This window comes from Notothenia coriiceps, unplaced genomic scaffold, assembly GCF_000735185.1.
Source record: "Notothenia coriiceps isolate Sejong01 unplaced genomic scaffold, NC01 NC01_scaffold00003880, whole genome shotgun sequence".
NCBI classification, from domain to species: Eukaryota; Metazoa; Chordata; class Actinopteri; order Perciformes; family Nototheniidae; genus Notothenia; species Notothenia coriiceps.
In genome coordinates this window covers 1-17119 of record NW_011336581.1, presented here as the reverse complement: position 1 = coordinate 17119, position 17119 = coordinate 1, and the positions used below count along the sequence as shown (strand labels likewise).

The window sequence follows — 17119 nt, the reverse complement described above, 5'->3', positions numbered from 1 at the left end:
CATTATAGAAGACAAACCTTATACTCCTTTACTTGTGCGCCCAAGACGGAGAGGGTCAGAACGTGCGCCAAACTCGAACCGAGCGCGAACGTGAACCGCCCTAAACGTATTTGACCTAAACTAACGACGTACGGTTCGTAGCTCGGAGTTTTCAACTTGTAACAAGTTGAAAACTACGGCTTATCTACGAGCACTACGAACGGTTCGGTACGGTACGGAGGGGTGTTACGTCACAGCGATTCTATTTTAGAAGATGCAGTGGGGTATAGTTCCACTTACCCGCTTCGCAAACTTTCGATAAAACTACCGGACACTCACATCTGCCCCGGCAATGCACAAGCCTGTCAATATCACGTCAATGTACGTCTAGGCTATAATTATGAATCTGATATTGTGAGGGTGAACTATATTACTGCAACATATGACATGTTGACAAAGTTTCTTTTATATAAAAGTTTGTATTCTTGTACCGTCAAAAAAAAATAAACACACAAGATTATAAAATGATGAGACTGGTTTGACAGGGAAAAAAAAATAAAGTCAACCTCTGTCACAACCAGTATCGGCAAAAAGACGTTGGATAACATACAATCCCCTTCATACAAACAGTCAGAGAGAAAAAAAAAGGAGACACTACTGTCAGATACAAACTAACACAACATAAAAAATATAGAGAGTACAATGTAGAGAGAAAACAGCCGGTAACCCAAAGACCGACACGTTTACGCAACACAAAAGGTTGTCAAAAGAAAAAAATGTAATACATAAAGGAAAGCTCCCAACAGGTCTATTTATTGTAGACAAACAACAATACACACGTCGAAGTATACAAAGATCGAACACGACGAGACACCACACGAAACAGAAACCAAATGGTACCTTATAGACACACATAACAGACATGGTATGAGTGTGAGAAATAGACAAGCCATGAAGACAGAACACGCAGACCGGCCGGGTTAGACGCACAGTGATATCCGAACTTCGCGGATCGGGAGCGGACGAGATAAGACGATTGTTTCGCTCAAGCATAGACGACATAGGAAAAATTCTATTGCGCTTTTGGTACAAAAACGACATTAGGTCCACGAGAAGACGCACCCTAGTCATTTTACTCACGACTATTGAATGAGTGAATGTTTTGTATCGCAGTCCCGCGTCAGTACAACATTTATTTAAAATCGCGACGGACTGCCGGAAAGGAGATATGTAATAAATGTAGGTCAGTTAAAACACGGTTGGAGTAACATCATCAAAAACCTCAGTGTACCACAAAGGCGGATCAAGATGTGAGGGACGTACGAGTTTTGCAAGTCCTAGAAAAGGTGTATAGAGAAGACCCTATAAAGTGTGACGCTTCTGACAAGCTTCAGGTACGGATCTTACCCCCAACATTGGACGAGTCCACGGGAAGTAGAGACTTAGACCCACCTCTCGTATAGAAAGTGCGCGCAGATCAAACGCCTCACACAGAGCGACGGCTACTAGTTTAGTACGGTGGGTTTAGTGTTAATTAGTGAAAGGGACGTGAGAAAACTGAAGAAACACACTTGTTCCCGCAGTGACCCACAGACATACTTCACCAGAAGTTAATCTGTACATACTTCGTAGAGTAAGTAAAAAGCGGGGTCCTGACCAAAGTCCGCCGGCATTACCTAAAAAGATCGAACGTGTGATGAAGAGAGGAAAGAAGAGCATTGAAGTCCAACAAGGATTGATATATACAGGGATTAGTTACCGCACGCACGTCCCATCCGACAGCGAAAGTGTAGGTTAGACCACATTTTAGTTCAGCAGAAGCCGACGGAAGACCGGTATTGATGAGCAGTGACCAGTCTAATACGACGATCCCCTCTTACAGAGTGGCATCAGATAAGAAAGGGAGACTGACGATCGGGAAATCGATGTTTGGCCCGAACAATGGACAGCACGGGAAGTTATGGGAGGAACTAACTATGTGGGTGACGGAGGGTGACAGACAGTGGAGCTATTAAAACAATCTCATTTTCATACTAACAAGGTCCTCGGACTAGAAGGAGAGGTAGACGAGAGAGGGTAAAGGACTAAGTCCCCTCCGCTATAGTACCGGAGAATTTCCAGACTCCATGTGGTTAGTGATGAGACATCGTCATTAGATACGACGCGGCATTCTCACCTGACGTAGGAGCAGTGAAGGAGAGACCTGATCAGAAAGTCCTATGACAACCCCGCAAATACGAAGGGCCCCCCGCCTATAGAGGGTGACGGTACTCCGTGGCACTGCCGCACTGGGAATCCCACGAAGAGTCGGGTAGTCTAGGAGCGCTCACCGACACTGGCGGAGACGCGAGACGGTACAGACACGAAGTCATGTGATCCGACACAGCAGAGAGAAAGGAGGTGTGGAATGAGACCTCAGGTCGAGACCGAGGACACCAGACTGACAAGAGCAAGAGTGTACAACAGAACACACTGTTTGACATGCGATTGGACACGAAAACGTGAAAGGGGAATGGCCTAATTATTGTATCTTTCGGCAAACCAGACCGGAAAGACAGTGGAGATACCGGGACATGTTTTTCTAGGTAAAAGTGTGGCATGTAGCTTCAAAAATGAGTACAGGACTAACACCGAGGTTCAATATGTAGTCTGTGTTTGAATCTTCTCTCTCTGTAGGAACCGCGGGAGTTGGCTGTGTGGAAAAGTGACAGTCACGGGGACCTATACCCCACCACCGGGCACACCAACAATTTTTGTGGCTAAAGACCTCACATTCGGACGAAGACACGCTGGCGTATTACGGCTATCTGAGAATCCGATTCCATAGGCAGCATAATCGAACTGTGCATCGGTAGAAGCTTTTCTCACGGGCGGGAAGGGAGAGTACGATAGGGGCAAGACCACGCCCCTAATGTCAACTAATGTAGTCATCCTGTCCTGTCAAGCGCACATAGTACGTGAGAAACAAGAGGAAGTAGTCGTGAGCAGCTGAGGGTAGTGTGAGAGAAAGTAAACGGATTTTGAGACAAGGCACAGCCTAATACGGCGGAGTCCGTAAAAATGCGACGGATGATAGTGTCCTAGGGTAGACGGTGGATATTCCCTTAAAGAGCGACCGTTATATTGGCGACGGCAAGGGTGCAAAGCGAACCTTCTTATTTTTGTTTGTGATAAGGGGAAACTAAACTTTGTGTAAATGAAAAAAAGACACCAAATAGGACTTTTCTAAGACAGTAGTAAATACATTATACAGTTGGACATTACCTATGAGATATTCACCGTACGCTTGGGCCGTTATCTGTAGACAGCTCAGACGACAAGTCATTGCATCGAGTTCATACCGACAGAAAAATGAAAAAGTAACATCTACGCTGGAGACTAGGAACAACTCACTTGAAAGTGGAAATTTAAAATATGAGTGATTAGTGTAATAGAGATCACTCATATATAGTACCAAGATAACGAAGAGATGGAATCGAAATACCATAGATAAGATGTAAAGTGAGAGAAAAAAAAATAGAAGTTATATTGTATAGATCGAAAAGTGGATCCTATACTTACACGTTCACGGAGTGACAATGGCTGGTACGTCGAAGTTTCTATTGGATTTTTAATAGGAGCATTAATTACTTTGGTACTAGAGTTACGGTACAGACTTTATAGTTTCTGATCCTGTATATGTGGTGTATGTAAAGTTAAGTTAAGACAAAACATCTACTCATGTAAGAACATGTAGGAGTTACAATTTAGAGCACTGGCAGTCCGAGTTATTACCTTGTAGCAATGGATAGTAACTTCTTTTGGAATACATAGATAATTACGTCATCGTCTTAACTGAGTCTTTTACTATATCAATATGAATACCGTCCCTATTGCGCTACCTGAGGTAGGTATCGATCACATCTCCCCGCAAGAAGTGTTGCAGGATAGGTCAATGGTGGCGCGTGGAGTGACAGATACTTTTGTGTAATGAACACAGCAATTTAAATAGGTAGAAGGAAGGAGGCGACCACGACAGGAGGCGCGGGTTCAACGCGAAGAGGGCGAGACGGCGTATGTTCTACGACTCAGACGAGGCCGTAGTCTCTATCTGTCTTCAGTTTGGCTTAGGCGAGACATACTGAGGCCGAGAGGACAGCGACTATTTACTTACGCTGCTCTGCGTTGGCAGCAGGGCTCGCTGAGCTGGTGAGTGTGACGGGAGTGGCGAGAGACAACCATAGGCGACGGACGAGTGGTCGTCTAGTACGAATCCAGCTACTACGACAGACGCGGTGGTTGTCCACTTCAATTATCCACGAAGGAGTTAGGCGACGGAGATACCCCAGCAGAGCTGGAGACGCGGAGTGCAGCGTGCGACGGCATAAGAACAGCTTGTCGGTGTCTGTGTAGATCGGGATTTGTGGACGGCGCAGGAGATATAGAACAAGGGGGCTGGCCGAGACAGCGCGAAGAAAGAGTGTTGTGACTCTCAAGACACGACGCATCAACGGAGAACCTAGGGGCTTCAAAAATGTCTATTTGATGTGGTTGATCTAAAAACGAACGTCCTCAGACTTACAGAATAATGTTCCACTTCGCGATCAAAGGTGAATTTAGTCGGATGGTAGTGGATTTTTGTATAGAATATATCTTTTTCTGATTAAGTGTCGTTATTTTTGAAGAGGTTGATGAAGTACATTAATGAATGAAGTTGAAAAGAAGTGTGAATGATTTTTGAGATAATCTTTTAGAAGTGACTAGTATTGTGGACGAGCTAAGGAAGGTTGTGATTATTTATTAGTGTAGTGGAAGGAAAGAACTTGAAATGAGAGACAAGGAGTGTTGTATTCCTTTATCAGTGTAGGGTGAAAGAAGAGAATTCATCGTAGGCGGATTTATGCCGGCGTAGAAGGCGATGGTCGAATCCCCAGTGCCAACGAAAAAGAAACGCCGGCCCGGGAAGTAGATGGGAAAGAGGCGGCGGGGAGCGTTGGCCAGACTCAGAAGACTGGCATCAAGGCGTTGAACCAGGAACTGTTGGAGGGGGTCGACTGTACAGGCAGACTTGGCGGACAGTTTTTTATGGATAAACGTTTCGACGCTGAGAGTTGTTGTGACAACCTACGTTGTTTTGAGGAGTGGAGCGCCAAATATGTAGCGGCAGATCGAGGAGTGAGTTATTTGGTAGACAGGTAGGTAGATTAGGTATGATCACCCGGTTCTTTACGACCAGAACTATTTACCGGGATGCAAACCGGAGGAACCAGGCATTGAGGGAGGTGGCAGAGACAGTGGGTGAACTGTAGGTTTTTCGCCTGTTTGGAGAGTTTATATCCTAGTTACTTCGTTTTAACATTGCTATTGCTTTGTATGTCGGGGCGGGAGATTCATGTGATTGGTTGTTGGTCACGTTGCTCGCAAAAAATCGCCAAGCTTCAGACACGCCCAGCTTCAAGATTTTTTGATGCCTGTAGTGTAGACGGGCCGTAAGAGGGCGCTATAGGCGTAAGGAGGCGCAGCTATTGTAGCTGACGTCAGATATCAGATATAAGGGATTGTTCCCTCCCCTTCTATCTCTCTCTCTCTCTCTAGCTCTCATGGAGAGCAGGTCAAGTTGCTCATATGAAAATAAACCACGCCAGTTAAGGCTAAAGAAGACCTCGTCTTCATGACCAGTTTATTGCTATACATGTGACTCTGTCAACAGGTTATGGGCCCAGATCACGGAAGAGCGAAATAACGATAGCTAGTTAGCTGAAAAGTTTAGGCTAGTTTAGCGGCGGGAAAACCGCGGGACGCTAAAGCTAAGCTAACGGGCAGCTAAGCTAAGCTACAATCAAAAGATGGCGACCAGAGGCAGAAGCAAGTGGCCCACGTTTGACGGAAGGGCAGAAGAATACGAGCTCTGGGAAGAGCGGATGTTGTGCTGTATGCACGGAGTGGGGCTGAAAAAGACAATTTTGACGGGCCTCACGGGAGAAATAACGGAGGCCGCGCGAGCCCTGGATACTAAGCTGAACGCCGACGCATACTGCGAGCTAGCACCACTCCTAGACAACACGAGCTTGGGGCTGATATTCCAGGACACAAAGGACAAAGGCCGAGAGAGTCTAAAAGTGTTAAGAGAACACTACATCGGCAGAGGTAGGCCCCGGATTGTATCCCTGTATATAACATTGACCGCGCTGAAGAAAGCTAACACAGAGACGGTGACTGAATACGTCATCAGGGCGGAGCAGATCATCACGGCGCTGAAAAGTGCAGGAGAAGCACCGAGCGATGGATTAATGATGGCGATGGTTATGAGGGGACTACCGGAGGTGTATAAACCGTTCACACTGTTGGTGACGCACGGTTCAGCGGACATGTCGCTGGGGGAGTTCAAGGTCAAGTTGCGGAACTACGAGGCCTCAGAAGACTCAGACCCGGTCGCCGAGGAGGCGGGAGAAAGGGTAATGAAGGCCCGAGCAGCGCCAAAGAAAAAGACCGGACCCCCGACGGAGATGGCGTGTTGGCGATGTGGAGAAAAGGGTCACCGAAAAGATAATTGCACAAAAACTGTTTGGTGTAGTTTCTGTAAAACTTCGGGACAAGCAGATAGAGTGTGTAGAAAGAAGCGCGAACAGAGCGCTCGGTACGCGCACGTGCAAGATGGCGGCTGTGGACAAGATGGCGGCAGCGGTGGACGTGAGGCGAGTCGAGATGACGCCCGGAGAGCAGCGGGAAGAGAGGACTTCACCTTCGGGGCGCAGAGAGCATACGCCAGCTGGTTAGCGCAGCAGCAGCAGGCCCAAAGGAAGGGACTGATCGTGGACACAGGTGCGTCGTCCCACATTCTCAACGATAGGAACCGATTCAAGAACTTTGACAGCACCTTCGAGCCGGAGAGACACAGCATGGAGCTGGCAGACGGGAAGCGCACTTTCGGGTTGGCGCACGGGAGAGGAGACGCACAGGTATGCCTCATAGACAGTGAGGGGCGCCGGTGTACAGTGACGTTGAAGAACGCCCTCTACATACCCTCGTTCCCCCAAGAACTATTTTCTGTAAAATCTGCTACTGCAAATGGTGCCAAGGTGTTCTTCAATGAAGGTAACGATGTTCTTGTGGAGCCTGACGGTACGAGATTTAACATTGAGGTGTACAAGAGAATGTATTATCTACAAACAGAATGTAATGAAAATGATGTGTGTAATGTCAGTCATGATATTCAGACATGGCATGAGATCATGGGTCATTGTAATTACGAGGATATACTGAAGCTGCAGGCGGTAACAGTAGGCATGCACATTAACGGTGAAAAGCATAGACCTAACAAAGAATGTGATGTGTGTATAAAGGGAAAGTTCACTCAAACAAGGAACAGAGGTCCCACAGAAAAAGTAAAGACACCACTTGAGCTAGTTAACACAGATCTAGCCGGTCCAGTAACTAATGAGTCCATAGGTGGCTTTAAATATATGCAGTCTTTCACAGATGTGTGTACAGGGGCAGTGTTTGTTTACTTTCTCAAAGCAAAGAGTGACGCACTTCAGGCCACAGAGAAATTCCTTGCAGATGTAGCTCCGTATGGCAGCGTAAAATGCCTGAGGTCCGACAACGGAACAGAGTTTACAAATAGAGAGTTTCAGTCACTGCTGAGAAGGAACAAGATCAGACACGAAACGTCCTGTCCTTACTCCCCGCACCAGAACGGGATAGCTGAGAGGGAAGGGCGCACTCTTTTCGAAATGGCTAGGTGTAAGCTAATAGACGGTAACTTACCTAAGAGTCTATGGCATTATGCGGTCCAAGAAGCAGCTTACACCAGAAATCGGTGTTTTAACAAGCACATGGGCACCACCCCATATACAGCACTGACAGGAAAAAGGTGTGATCTAGCCAGGATGCACAAGTTTGGGTCAGTGTGTTATGCTTACCAACAGGACAGAGGAAAACTCGAGTCCAGGTGTGAGAAAGGATTTTTTGTAGGGCATGACAAAGGCAGCCCCGCTTTTCTAGTCTATTATCCCGGTAAGGGGAAAGTGCAAAAGCACAGGTTAGTAAAGTTTGTCACAAAGACAACATGTGAGTTATTGGGGGGGTCTGGGGGGGTCCGAAAACCAGTCAGTATCTGGTGTGAGGGTTAGGATTAGGGTTAGGGTTAGGGTTAGGGTAATGTTGTGAATCGAGTGGCCCATGGTGGTGGTGGGGTTATGGTATGGGCAGGCGTATGTTATGGACGACGAACACAGGTCACTCGATTCACAACATTACCCTAACCCTAATCCTGGGATGGATTATCTCTTCAAAATGATATGCTATATTGCTATATCTCTCGCTATCTATTGCTATCTATACGCTATCTATCGCTCTTCCCTCTACCGCTTTACCGTAGACCGGAAGTTTACAACCACACGCTCAATTAGCCGGAAATGGAAATACGTCATCCCGTGTAAATGTTTAAAAAGTGTGCAAATTATATTCTGGGGAATGTGCAAATATGATTTCATACTGTATATGACAGACAATTTTATTTTTGAGGAAAAGCTTAATTTAAAAATACAGCTAAAATCAGATTTGAGTTGATTTAAATGTGATTGTTTATAACACATACAAAACATCAGACACCTCATAAGACTTACCATCTTGTTTGTGTCTACCTATTCATATTTATTGATATATAGTTTATATGTTTGTTTGTTTACACAAAGATATAAACTCTGCCTTCCACACATTCTGGTGATTAAGTAGAGAAAAGGGTTTTGCAGTTCACTTTAAAGCAAAAAACAGGAAATTATACAGAAGGACAAGATCTTTTTTATATATATACTTTATTTAAAACTGTTGCCTGACAGTTTAAAATCCTTGTTTATAGGAGACTCTAACTCTGATAGAGCAGACCTTTACAAATGGTCACTGTTAATGTACAATCATGAGGAAATGCATCCTGGGAAACTGTTTACTGATTCATTTCCACTACATACACATCTGAATGAGACACAATAGCAGTCAGAGCTACAAAGACAGAATTCAACGTTTTATTCCTTCACTAAAAGAAAGCAGGATTTGGATTCCTCCCACTGTGAAATAATGGGGTAGTGCAACATATGGCAACCTAACCAAGAAGAAACCGACCTGATAAATGATCGTTTGTAAAGCTACAAACCTCGAGTACCCTGGTTAGAAAGTGAGTAGTCATGCAAACTGGGTGCCTAAATGTGTCCTGATTTAGTGAAGACTGTCAAACAGAGCACCTATATTATTGCAATTATTCTCAAAGCAGGAGATAAAAAAGGCACAAATGTCTACAACAATTCAAAATGTCTTCTTCCTTTGGAGCATTTCCTTAGAAATATAGTTAATGCATACTTTCCACAGTATTTAAAAAAAATCTTTTTCTAAAAAGTTACCTTTTAAGTTTTAAAAGAATAACTGATGGAAACATATTTCCTACAAAACCCTGACTCCCAAAACAAGTCGCAGCCTGCGCTTTTAAAACAATAAATCTTCCTATTTTATAAATATTAGCCCTCGGCTTTGATATAAAAAAGGTCAATGTTGCTCTTTCCATTAACCATTTCTAATGTGGCTAAACAGGCAAAAATACATTTAAAAATGTATGAAAAATATCTACATTATTCGTGACATTTCCAGTTTTCTCCAGGATGTCGTTTTTAAAACCATCATTTGAATGTTTTGTATGTTAACTTTAAAAATATAGGAGTTAAATCTCTTAACCAGAGAGATCAAACTAAAGAGCAGAACAGCTCCTGATTCTTTAAAGAGCGGATTTTCACAGTAAAATCCCACCTTGTTAAATCCTGAAACTCTTAAACAGACATCCGCAATACTGTGCAACCATGATTGAGATGACATGTTACAATGTGGAATATTTTGAGATGTGTATTTGAAAATTGCATCTTGAGATTTTGCATTAAAGTCATAGTTCTGATCTTTTGCAGTGGGCTTTTATAAGGTACTCATTCATGGGGTGCGTTTCACTTCTCTTATTTTTCATTTCCTTGCTCCTCTGTCTCGGTATCACCGGAAGTTGATTTGTCTGCGCCACTTTGAGTAGCGTCCAAGTGGCCTTATTTGTGCCGGAGGACCGAGGATTGAGGAGCGATAATCGAGAAACTACCAGACCATCCTCCAGTGAAATCCTCATACACTCGCCCCGCCCCCTTACTGTGTATCGCTCACTGATTGGACGATGCAGCGCATGCACTGATCTGGCTGCTGTCAGACGATCAGCTGTGCGGCGTCATCACAAACGCTTGTCCGTCCCATTGCTCTTAAAACTCATTTCCCTGCTTCTCGTGGTTTCCTTGCGTCTCTCCATGCTTCCCTGGTGGGAGGGACTAGTCGCAGGGAAACAACGCAAGTGAGGGACGCAAGGAATCCATTTAACCGAAGTGAAACGCACACATAGTCACTTCATAAAATCCGAACTATCCCTTTAAGAAAAATCACACAGTAGGATTTAAAATACTTATTGTAGCCAATGTCAACATGCTTGAAGGAATGCGCATAGTTTTGTATATTTTGTTTCACACAAAAAGTAGTTCCTTCATCCGTTTGCAGTTAAATATATTTCCCAGACTTCCTAACCCTGACCACTGATCTGTCTCACTTCCACAGACGTGCTTCTGGACTTGACCTTTGACCCGCAGCTGCAACATCTATTAACTCTGACCTCAGCTGCTATTGTTGGTAGAAAATAATGTATAGGAAAACAGATTCCAGTCCTTAGAGTCAGGTTCCCCCCCCACCCCACCCCACCCACATACAGTAATGTTCTGCAGTGTATTTCTGTTTTAAAGTGAACAGTCCGACCGGAGTCCTTCCTGAGCGGGGACCCCTGACCTGAAATCAGCCGGGGGTCGTACGTTTTCGATCCACTGGCTCCGGGGCTGTGATGTGACTTCAAGGCTGCCAAAACACAATTACTGTTCGAGGATCATTGCCTCTTGGAAGGCTTCGATCCATCTAAAGAGAAAAATAGAAAACAGAAAATTAGCTAACATCGGGACCAACACATTCTAATATAAATAATGTATATTTGGGGAAGAAATATCTATATTTTGTCTTTAAATTTGATTGTGCAAAAGGCATTTACATACAACATAAAACAATCTGTAGTAAGTTTCGCTATATGGTAGTTTTAACTTTTTAGTAGCAAGTACGCCATTCCTGTTTTTTTTCTTTCTTGTTAACCGCTATGAAAGGCTAACATTTACTACTACTGCTGCTTCACAATAACAGCATCTAACTGGTCAAACATGGTGAAGCAGTAAATGTGTATTCGACCACATTGAAAGTGCGCCCCTCCCATTTATTGTATTATTTACCTTTACTCAAACTATTGGACATTACACATTATTTATGTAATTCAAAAATAATGCAGGTATTACAGTAAATAAATAAATTTAACTTTTTTAATTACTTCTTTATTAGACCAATGTCAGTGTTTATCTGCTATGTAAACACATAGACCAACTGCTCTTCTGCTGTATTTCTAACAAATAGGACTGTAATCTTCAGGCGCTGTCTGCCATTTTCAGTGCAGATACCTCTGTGCGGTAGGGATGTCGTCAGCTTTGAAGATGTAGAACAGCGTGTTTTTGTGATACAGCTTAAACTGCAGCTTCTGAGCCGGCCCGTTCTTCTCCTCTCTCAAGAAGAACCCGAGCAAGGGCTGACTCTCCAACGCAGCAACATCCTGGAGGGAGAAACAATTACTCAATCAAAAAGATACAAAAAGCTACTCAGTTTAGTAAAATGAGAAATAACACCGTGTCAGTACCTCGCTGGCAGCGTAGGTGTACAGGACTTTGTTCTTGATGACAAACCACAGCCTCTTCCACTGCTTCTTGTATCCTTTCGACCGGTTTAAGTAGCCGCTCATCGAGGAGTTCTCAGTGTTGGCGGATACCTGCAAAAAAAACAGCAAGAGAAAAATAAATCGGGTTACATTTACTCGCTAAATATAAGATTACACCAAATCTTAGTCATAAAGAGTATCCCAGCTGTGTAGATCTTTGTTTCTCACCTCTTTTAGTGCAGCAGGGATCTTCTTCTGTTTCCTGGTGAAGGAGAAAGCTCCAGGTTTAATTGGAGAAACTGATGTTGAAGCACAGCGGTCACCTACAAAAAAAAAGAAATCAATGAAAATAAACAAAAAAGACTTAAATGACTAAGATTCTACTAAAAGGAAATAATCAATTTAATATTAAAGGTTACGTTTTTAAAGATGGTATTCCGTATTTTTGTTTTTGTCAGTAGTCACAAATCCAATGAAAAGACAAAAATCTAAAATGAGTTATTCAGTCCCTGAATAAGTCTTTTAAATCCTAGCTTACAGATGTAAGAAGAAATATAAAGTTGCATACAATGGAAATACTCAATTACAGGTACCTAAAATGTGTAGTCAAGTACAGTATTTAGTAACATTTCACAACTGCGTTATTGGTTTTGAAATATGCAATTTGGTAAGAATTGTAATCAGATATTTTGCAGCTGAATTCAGAAAACCCCCTCTTTACTCACTATTCTCCTGCAGTTTGACGAAGCAGTGATCACACACACGTGCCGGCTGGTTCTTCAGGTACTCCAGGTAGTACTTATTGGCCGAGCACGCCTGACACACCACCTGCAGACACCACATGTACTGAACATGAAGAAATGAGGGGGGGGGGGGGTTAATTATTTAAGGAATGTGCTGCAGGAGGAGCGGAGTGGTACTGACCCGTCCACAGGCGCGGCAGTGATGCCTCCTCCAGGTGAGCGTGAACTCGCAGGTGCAGATCATGCACATGGTGGCCCTCAGGTCTGGGATCCAGATCGGAGCCTTCGAACCCAGCGGGGCCCCGGTGTCCACCACACACTCCGCCTGCGAGAACACAGATGATTATTGTTATTACAGCTAGCTTTCAATCGAGGGTTAATATAGTATAGCTCCGTCTTACTCGATAACACATTTTTAAATGCTTTTCTCAAGGTAAAGGACTTAGTCAAGTTTAGCCTAATTTTGTTTAATATGGACATCATAACAGATTTAGAGTTGCTAGAATATTTTTTTGTTGAATTTAAAAGGAAAATTATCAGCATATTTATGGTAAAAAGAAGATTTAAAGTTGTGTTTTTGCAGAAAAAAGGTAAATATTTGGATAATCGATTAATCTTGTCCGTCCTTTTTCAAGCAGGGTTAACAAATCAATTCCAGCCTGTTTAATGGCAGGATGTTCTACCTTTCTTTGTTATTTAAGATAAGATGGAGCTATATTTATCCCCTTGGGGAAATTCAGGCGTTTATAGCAGCAACAGGGTCAGAGTGAAACACAGGATTCAAACAAGGTAAAAATAAAGATAAAATAGAATAAACATTTCAATAATAATACAGAAAAATTCTAAATAAAGTGATGAAGTAACTTTTGATACAACATATCAAAGTAAAACGTTAAGCATTTGAATGAACATGTTAAATATATTTACATAAGTGAGCAGATGTGTAAAAAGAGTGCAGGTTTTCTGTGAGTACAGTCCTGGATGCTAAATAATATGTAGCTGCAGCCTGACATGTTTTTCAGATACACTCGACAAACACCCGCAGAGATTTGTAGCTTTACCTCCTCCTGACTTCGACTGGATATGAAGGTGATTTTCTTCTTGGTGTAGTCGTCTATGGCCTTAGCGATGGCCTCCAGCCACTCGTCTCTCTCTGTAGCCGAGCTGCAAGCATAAACCCACATCAGCTACTCTCAGCTACAGCAAACACAAGTAATACATTTATAAATATTTATAGCTACTTATGTGCAGACTGTGATGATTACGGAGGCTGCATGCTGACCTGGCAGACAGGATGAAAGAACGTTCAACGCTTTCGATGTTCAGCTCGTTCTGATAGGCCTCCTGGCTCGGTTTACTCACCTGGAGAATTACAAACACAGAAATCCATAAATAACAATCAATCAATGTTTATTTATATATATTTATTTATATATCATGTTTATTATATAAATAACAGAGATTGTGCACCTTTAAAATGTATGAGCACTGTTGTTACAGCGTAAATAATTCATGTTTCAATGCAGATACACATATGAAGAAATGTCAGTATAAATAAATCTCAACATATTAAATAAATATTGGAAGTAAAAACTGATGACAGGTGTATTTATTCATACTGAAATATAAATGAAAAGTTAAGTACAAGATTCTTTCACAAGCCAATGTGAATGCCCCCCATAAAGGCATTTGATTGTGCAGTGATGTAGGATCAAAACAGGCAAGTATTTGTAGTTCTATTTGTGTAAATCCTCTGGCTAGCAATAAAAGAACATACAGAAATAAATGGATGAAATAGGTTTGGGCCACTGTCACAGTGTGATGTCTCTCACCTTCATCCCGGCCAGAGAGAGGACGCTGTTGAGTTTATACTGGCCGGACTGGACGGGAGTGGTGTACATGAGTGCATCATTGAACTGAAGCAAACACAAACAATTAGGAAGAAAACACGGATTCGCAGAATTCATTGAATTAAATGAACTTCATTTTGAGAGGAAAAAGGGGATAGCTTACAGATATTTAAAACTAAATTACTCACCAGGAAGAATACGCGAGGCTGCATGACTTTCCTGGAAAGCTTCATTAGAGTGCCCTCCTTCAGAAACACCTGCAAATATAGACATGTTTGTTTTAAATGGGCTGCATAAAACAGGTAGAGTCAGTGGCTGAATAAAAACATCAGTCTATAAAAAGAATTAAACAACCAATGCACAATGATGGAAAGTGATTTTTGGCACCGAGAACATGCCCCATTATTCATGGCACTGTTGTATCTGTTACAAATAGGCCAATTAAATGAGTAAAACTGGTATTTGGCAGCCATCTGTGAGAATTGACACCCGTGTGAAAAGTCTCCCGGCCTCAGTAGGAACTTAAAATCCTTAAAAAAACATTTCTGATACTCACCCTGCCTGGCTGAACGATCTCATGGTGGCCGTTGAGGCTGTACTGAATCTGCATCAGCTTCTGAAAGTTATCCTGAGAAAGACAATCAGAGAAGTGAGGAGAAACACACGGCTGGAGTAGACAGAACCTAAAGCTTTATGTGGAATAAGGTCTTACCCCTTGTTTCATGATGTCATTAGCGTGGTTGGCCACTTCTTTCACTATGCCGAGGGCCGCTGCACAGATAGCAAAGATCACACATTAGTGTTGTGCATACATTTTCTCTTAGCACATATGATTGTCCTGGTAAACGTTAATAATGAGTATTTTCAAACCTTGGGTGTCTTTATAATCCTCAGAGTCCTCTGGAAGGTTCTTTAGATAATCTGGAAAATAAGTTTCAAGTTATTATAAAGCAAAAAAAACAAATCAACAGCCTTGGGGAAACATAAGAAGATATACAACAAAAAGGTAACTTATTTGATTACATCCGTTATTATATGATAATAGTTTTATTTCACATTCCTAAGTTTCAGTGTGCTGTTCTTTTACAAATATGTTCTATATTAAAGATTTTTCTGCAGGATTTGTCTTGAGTCGAACTCCTCAGGTTTACAGTACCCCAACTCTCCACTGGGTGCCAGTATGGAACCAAAACAAAGACTTGAGTCCAGAGTTCCTGAGTTCCTTCAGTGTGCAGAGGATCGTAGAACATAAACAAGGATTCTCTCTCTCTCTCTGTGTGTCTGTGTGTGTGTGTGTGTGTGTGTGTGTGTGTGTGTGTGTGTGTGTGTGTGTGTGTGTGTGTGTGTGTGTGTGTGTGTGTGTGTGTGTGTGTGTGTGTGTGTGTGTGTGTGTGTGTGTGTGTGTGTGTGTGTGTGTGTGTGTGTACCTGTGAGCAGCAGCTGGTACTGAGGGATCCTCTGCACCGGCTTCAGCAAGTAGTGCTTCAGAGCCAGGCTCGCACATCTTGGACTCATCTGAGACAAAACGAACACAGACGCTTCAAGTTAACCGTTGGAGATAGAAGTAAATTAATGGCTGCTACCAATACAAATTCTTGATTGAAGCACCAGACATCGTCAGTATATTTAAAAGCCTGTAGTAACTGTGCAGGTGTAGATGCATCTAAAACAGTATTTTTCACATAAAGCAACATAAACAATCCCCATTAAAGTCCTGCTTTAAAAACAATGCTGATGTACTGAGTTTCCTAAGTGATTAGTTGTTGAAAGGACACAACAGGAATTCAAATTGTAGCCTAGTCCAATTGAATGTATAGACCAGAAAAAGCCTTGTATTACAGCTGTAAAAAATTAAAAATTAAGAAAAGACTTCTAACTTCTGTTAGAAAACATACTGAATAAAAACAGTGTAAAAAAGGTTTAGAATAAAAAACTCCCACACACACGTACCCGACACAGTACATATTTATTGTCTTTGTCTCACTCATCCTTGTATTAAGAGCAGTATTTGCAGTTTTACCTCGAACTCTTTGACGACAGCGGCGAAGGCGGTGTTTTTCCTGCACTGCTCGTCCAACAGAGCCACGTTGTTGTCAAACTGTCTGATGTAGGTGGAGTACATCTTCAGGTAAGGACCCTTCTGAACAAATATGTCCGACAGCCTCTGGTGATCGCTCCTGTGAACAGACAGACAAACCGTTTAGTGAATAAAGCAATACGATACGATACGATACGATATTACGATACGATATTACATTATTTGTCAGATCAAGTCTGAAATTTGACTTGCGTCACAGCAGCTCCATGTCCAACATCAACAGACAAAGTATCCAGACACAATACATGAAACACAAACAACAAGCATTTAACATAACAGCACAATCAGTGAGAGAAAACATGCTCAAAGAGCCTTCAGCGTGCATTTGACCTGGGATTTAGCTCTGTGTTTACTGTGAGGATTGACTGATGCATGAAGGAGTGCTTCAGTCTGACTTTATTGAATCGTGGGACCCTGTATCTCCGATTCGATGGAAGCAGTTCATATTCACTGTTCAGAACATGGTTTGGGTCAGAGATGATGTTGTTGGACAGCATCACTAGGTTGTTATGATAGGCTGAGTCATAGAGTCTCTGACAGGGTTGACCAACAATCTTTGAGCAGATTTTTAACAGGTGGAGCAGTTTTGATTTTAAAGCTGCTGACAAACATTTGTACCAGGTAGTATTGCAGTACTGCAGAATAGACATGATCACAGATG

The 17119-nt window shown here is 42.6% G+C and overlaps 1 protein-coding gene across 1 annotated transcript; it reads right to left on the bottom strand.

Moving 5' to 3' along the window:
* Positions 1 to 10400: 10400 nt before the first annotated feature.
* Positions 10401 to 16537, bottom strand: LOC104941780 (FYVE, RhoGEF and PH domain-containing protein 6-like; the record flags this gene model as incomplete). The annotated part of the gene is made up of 15 exons (XM_010766916.1): positions 10401 to 10932; positions 11517 to 11665; positions 11750 to 11878; positions 11996 to 12090; positions 12493 to 12595; positions 12692 to 12835; positions 13572 to 13674; positions 13793 to 13872; positions 14343 to 14426; positions 14549 to 14617; positions 14917 to 14988; positions 15073 to 15131; positions 15231 to 15281; positions 15788 to 15875; positions 16381 to 16537. Coding segments are annotated over 15 exons (1426 nt in total), but the record flags the coding sequence as incomplete, so codon positions are not given.
* Between the last annotated feature and the right edge of the window lie 582 nt (positions 16538 to 17119).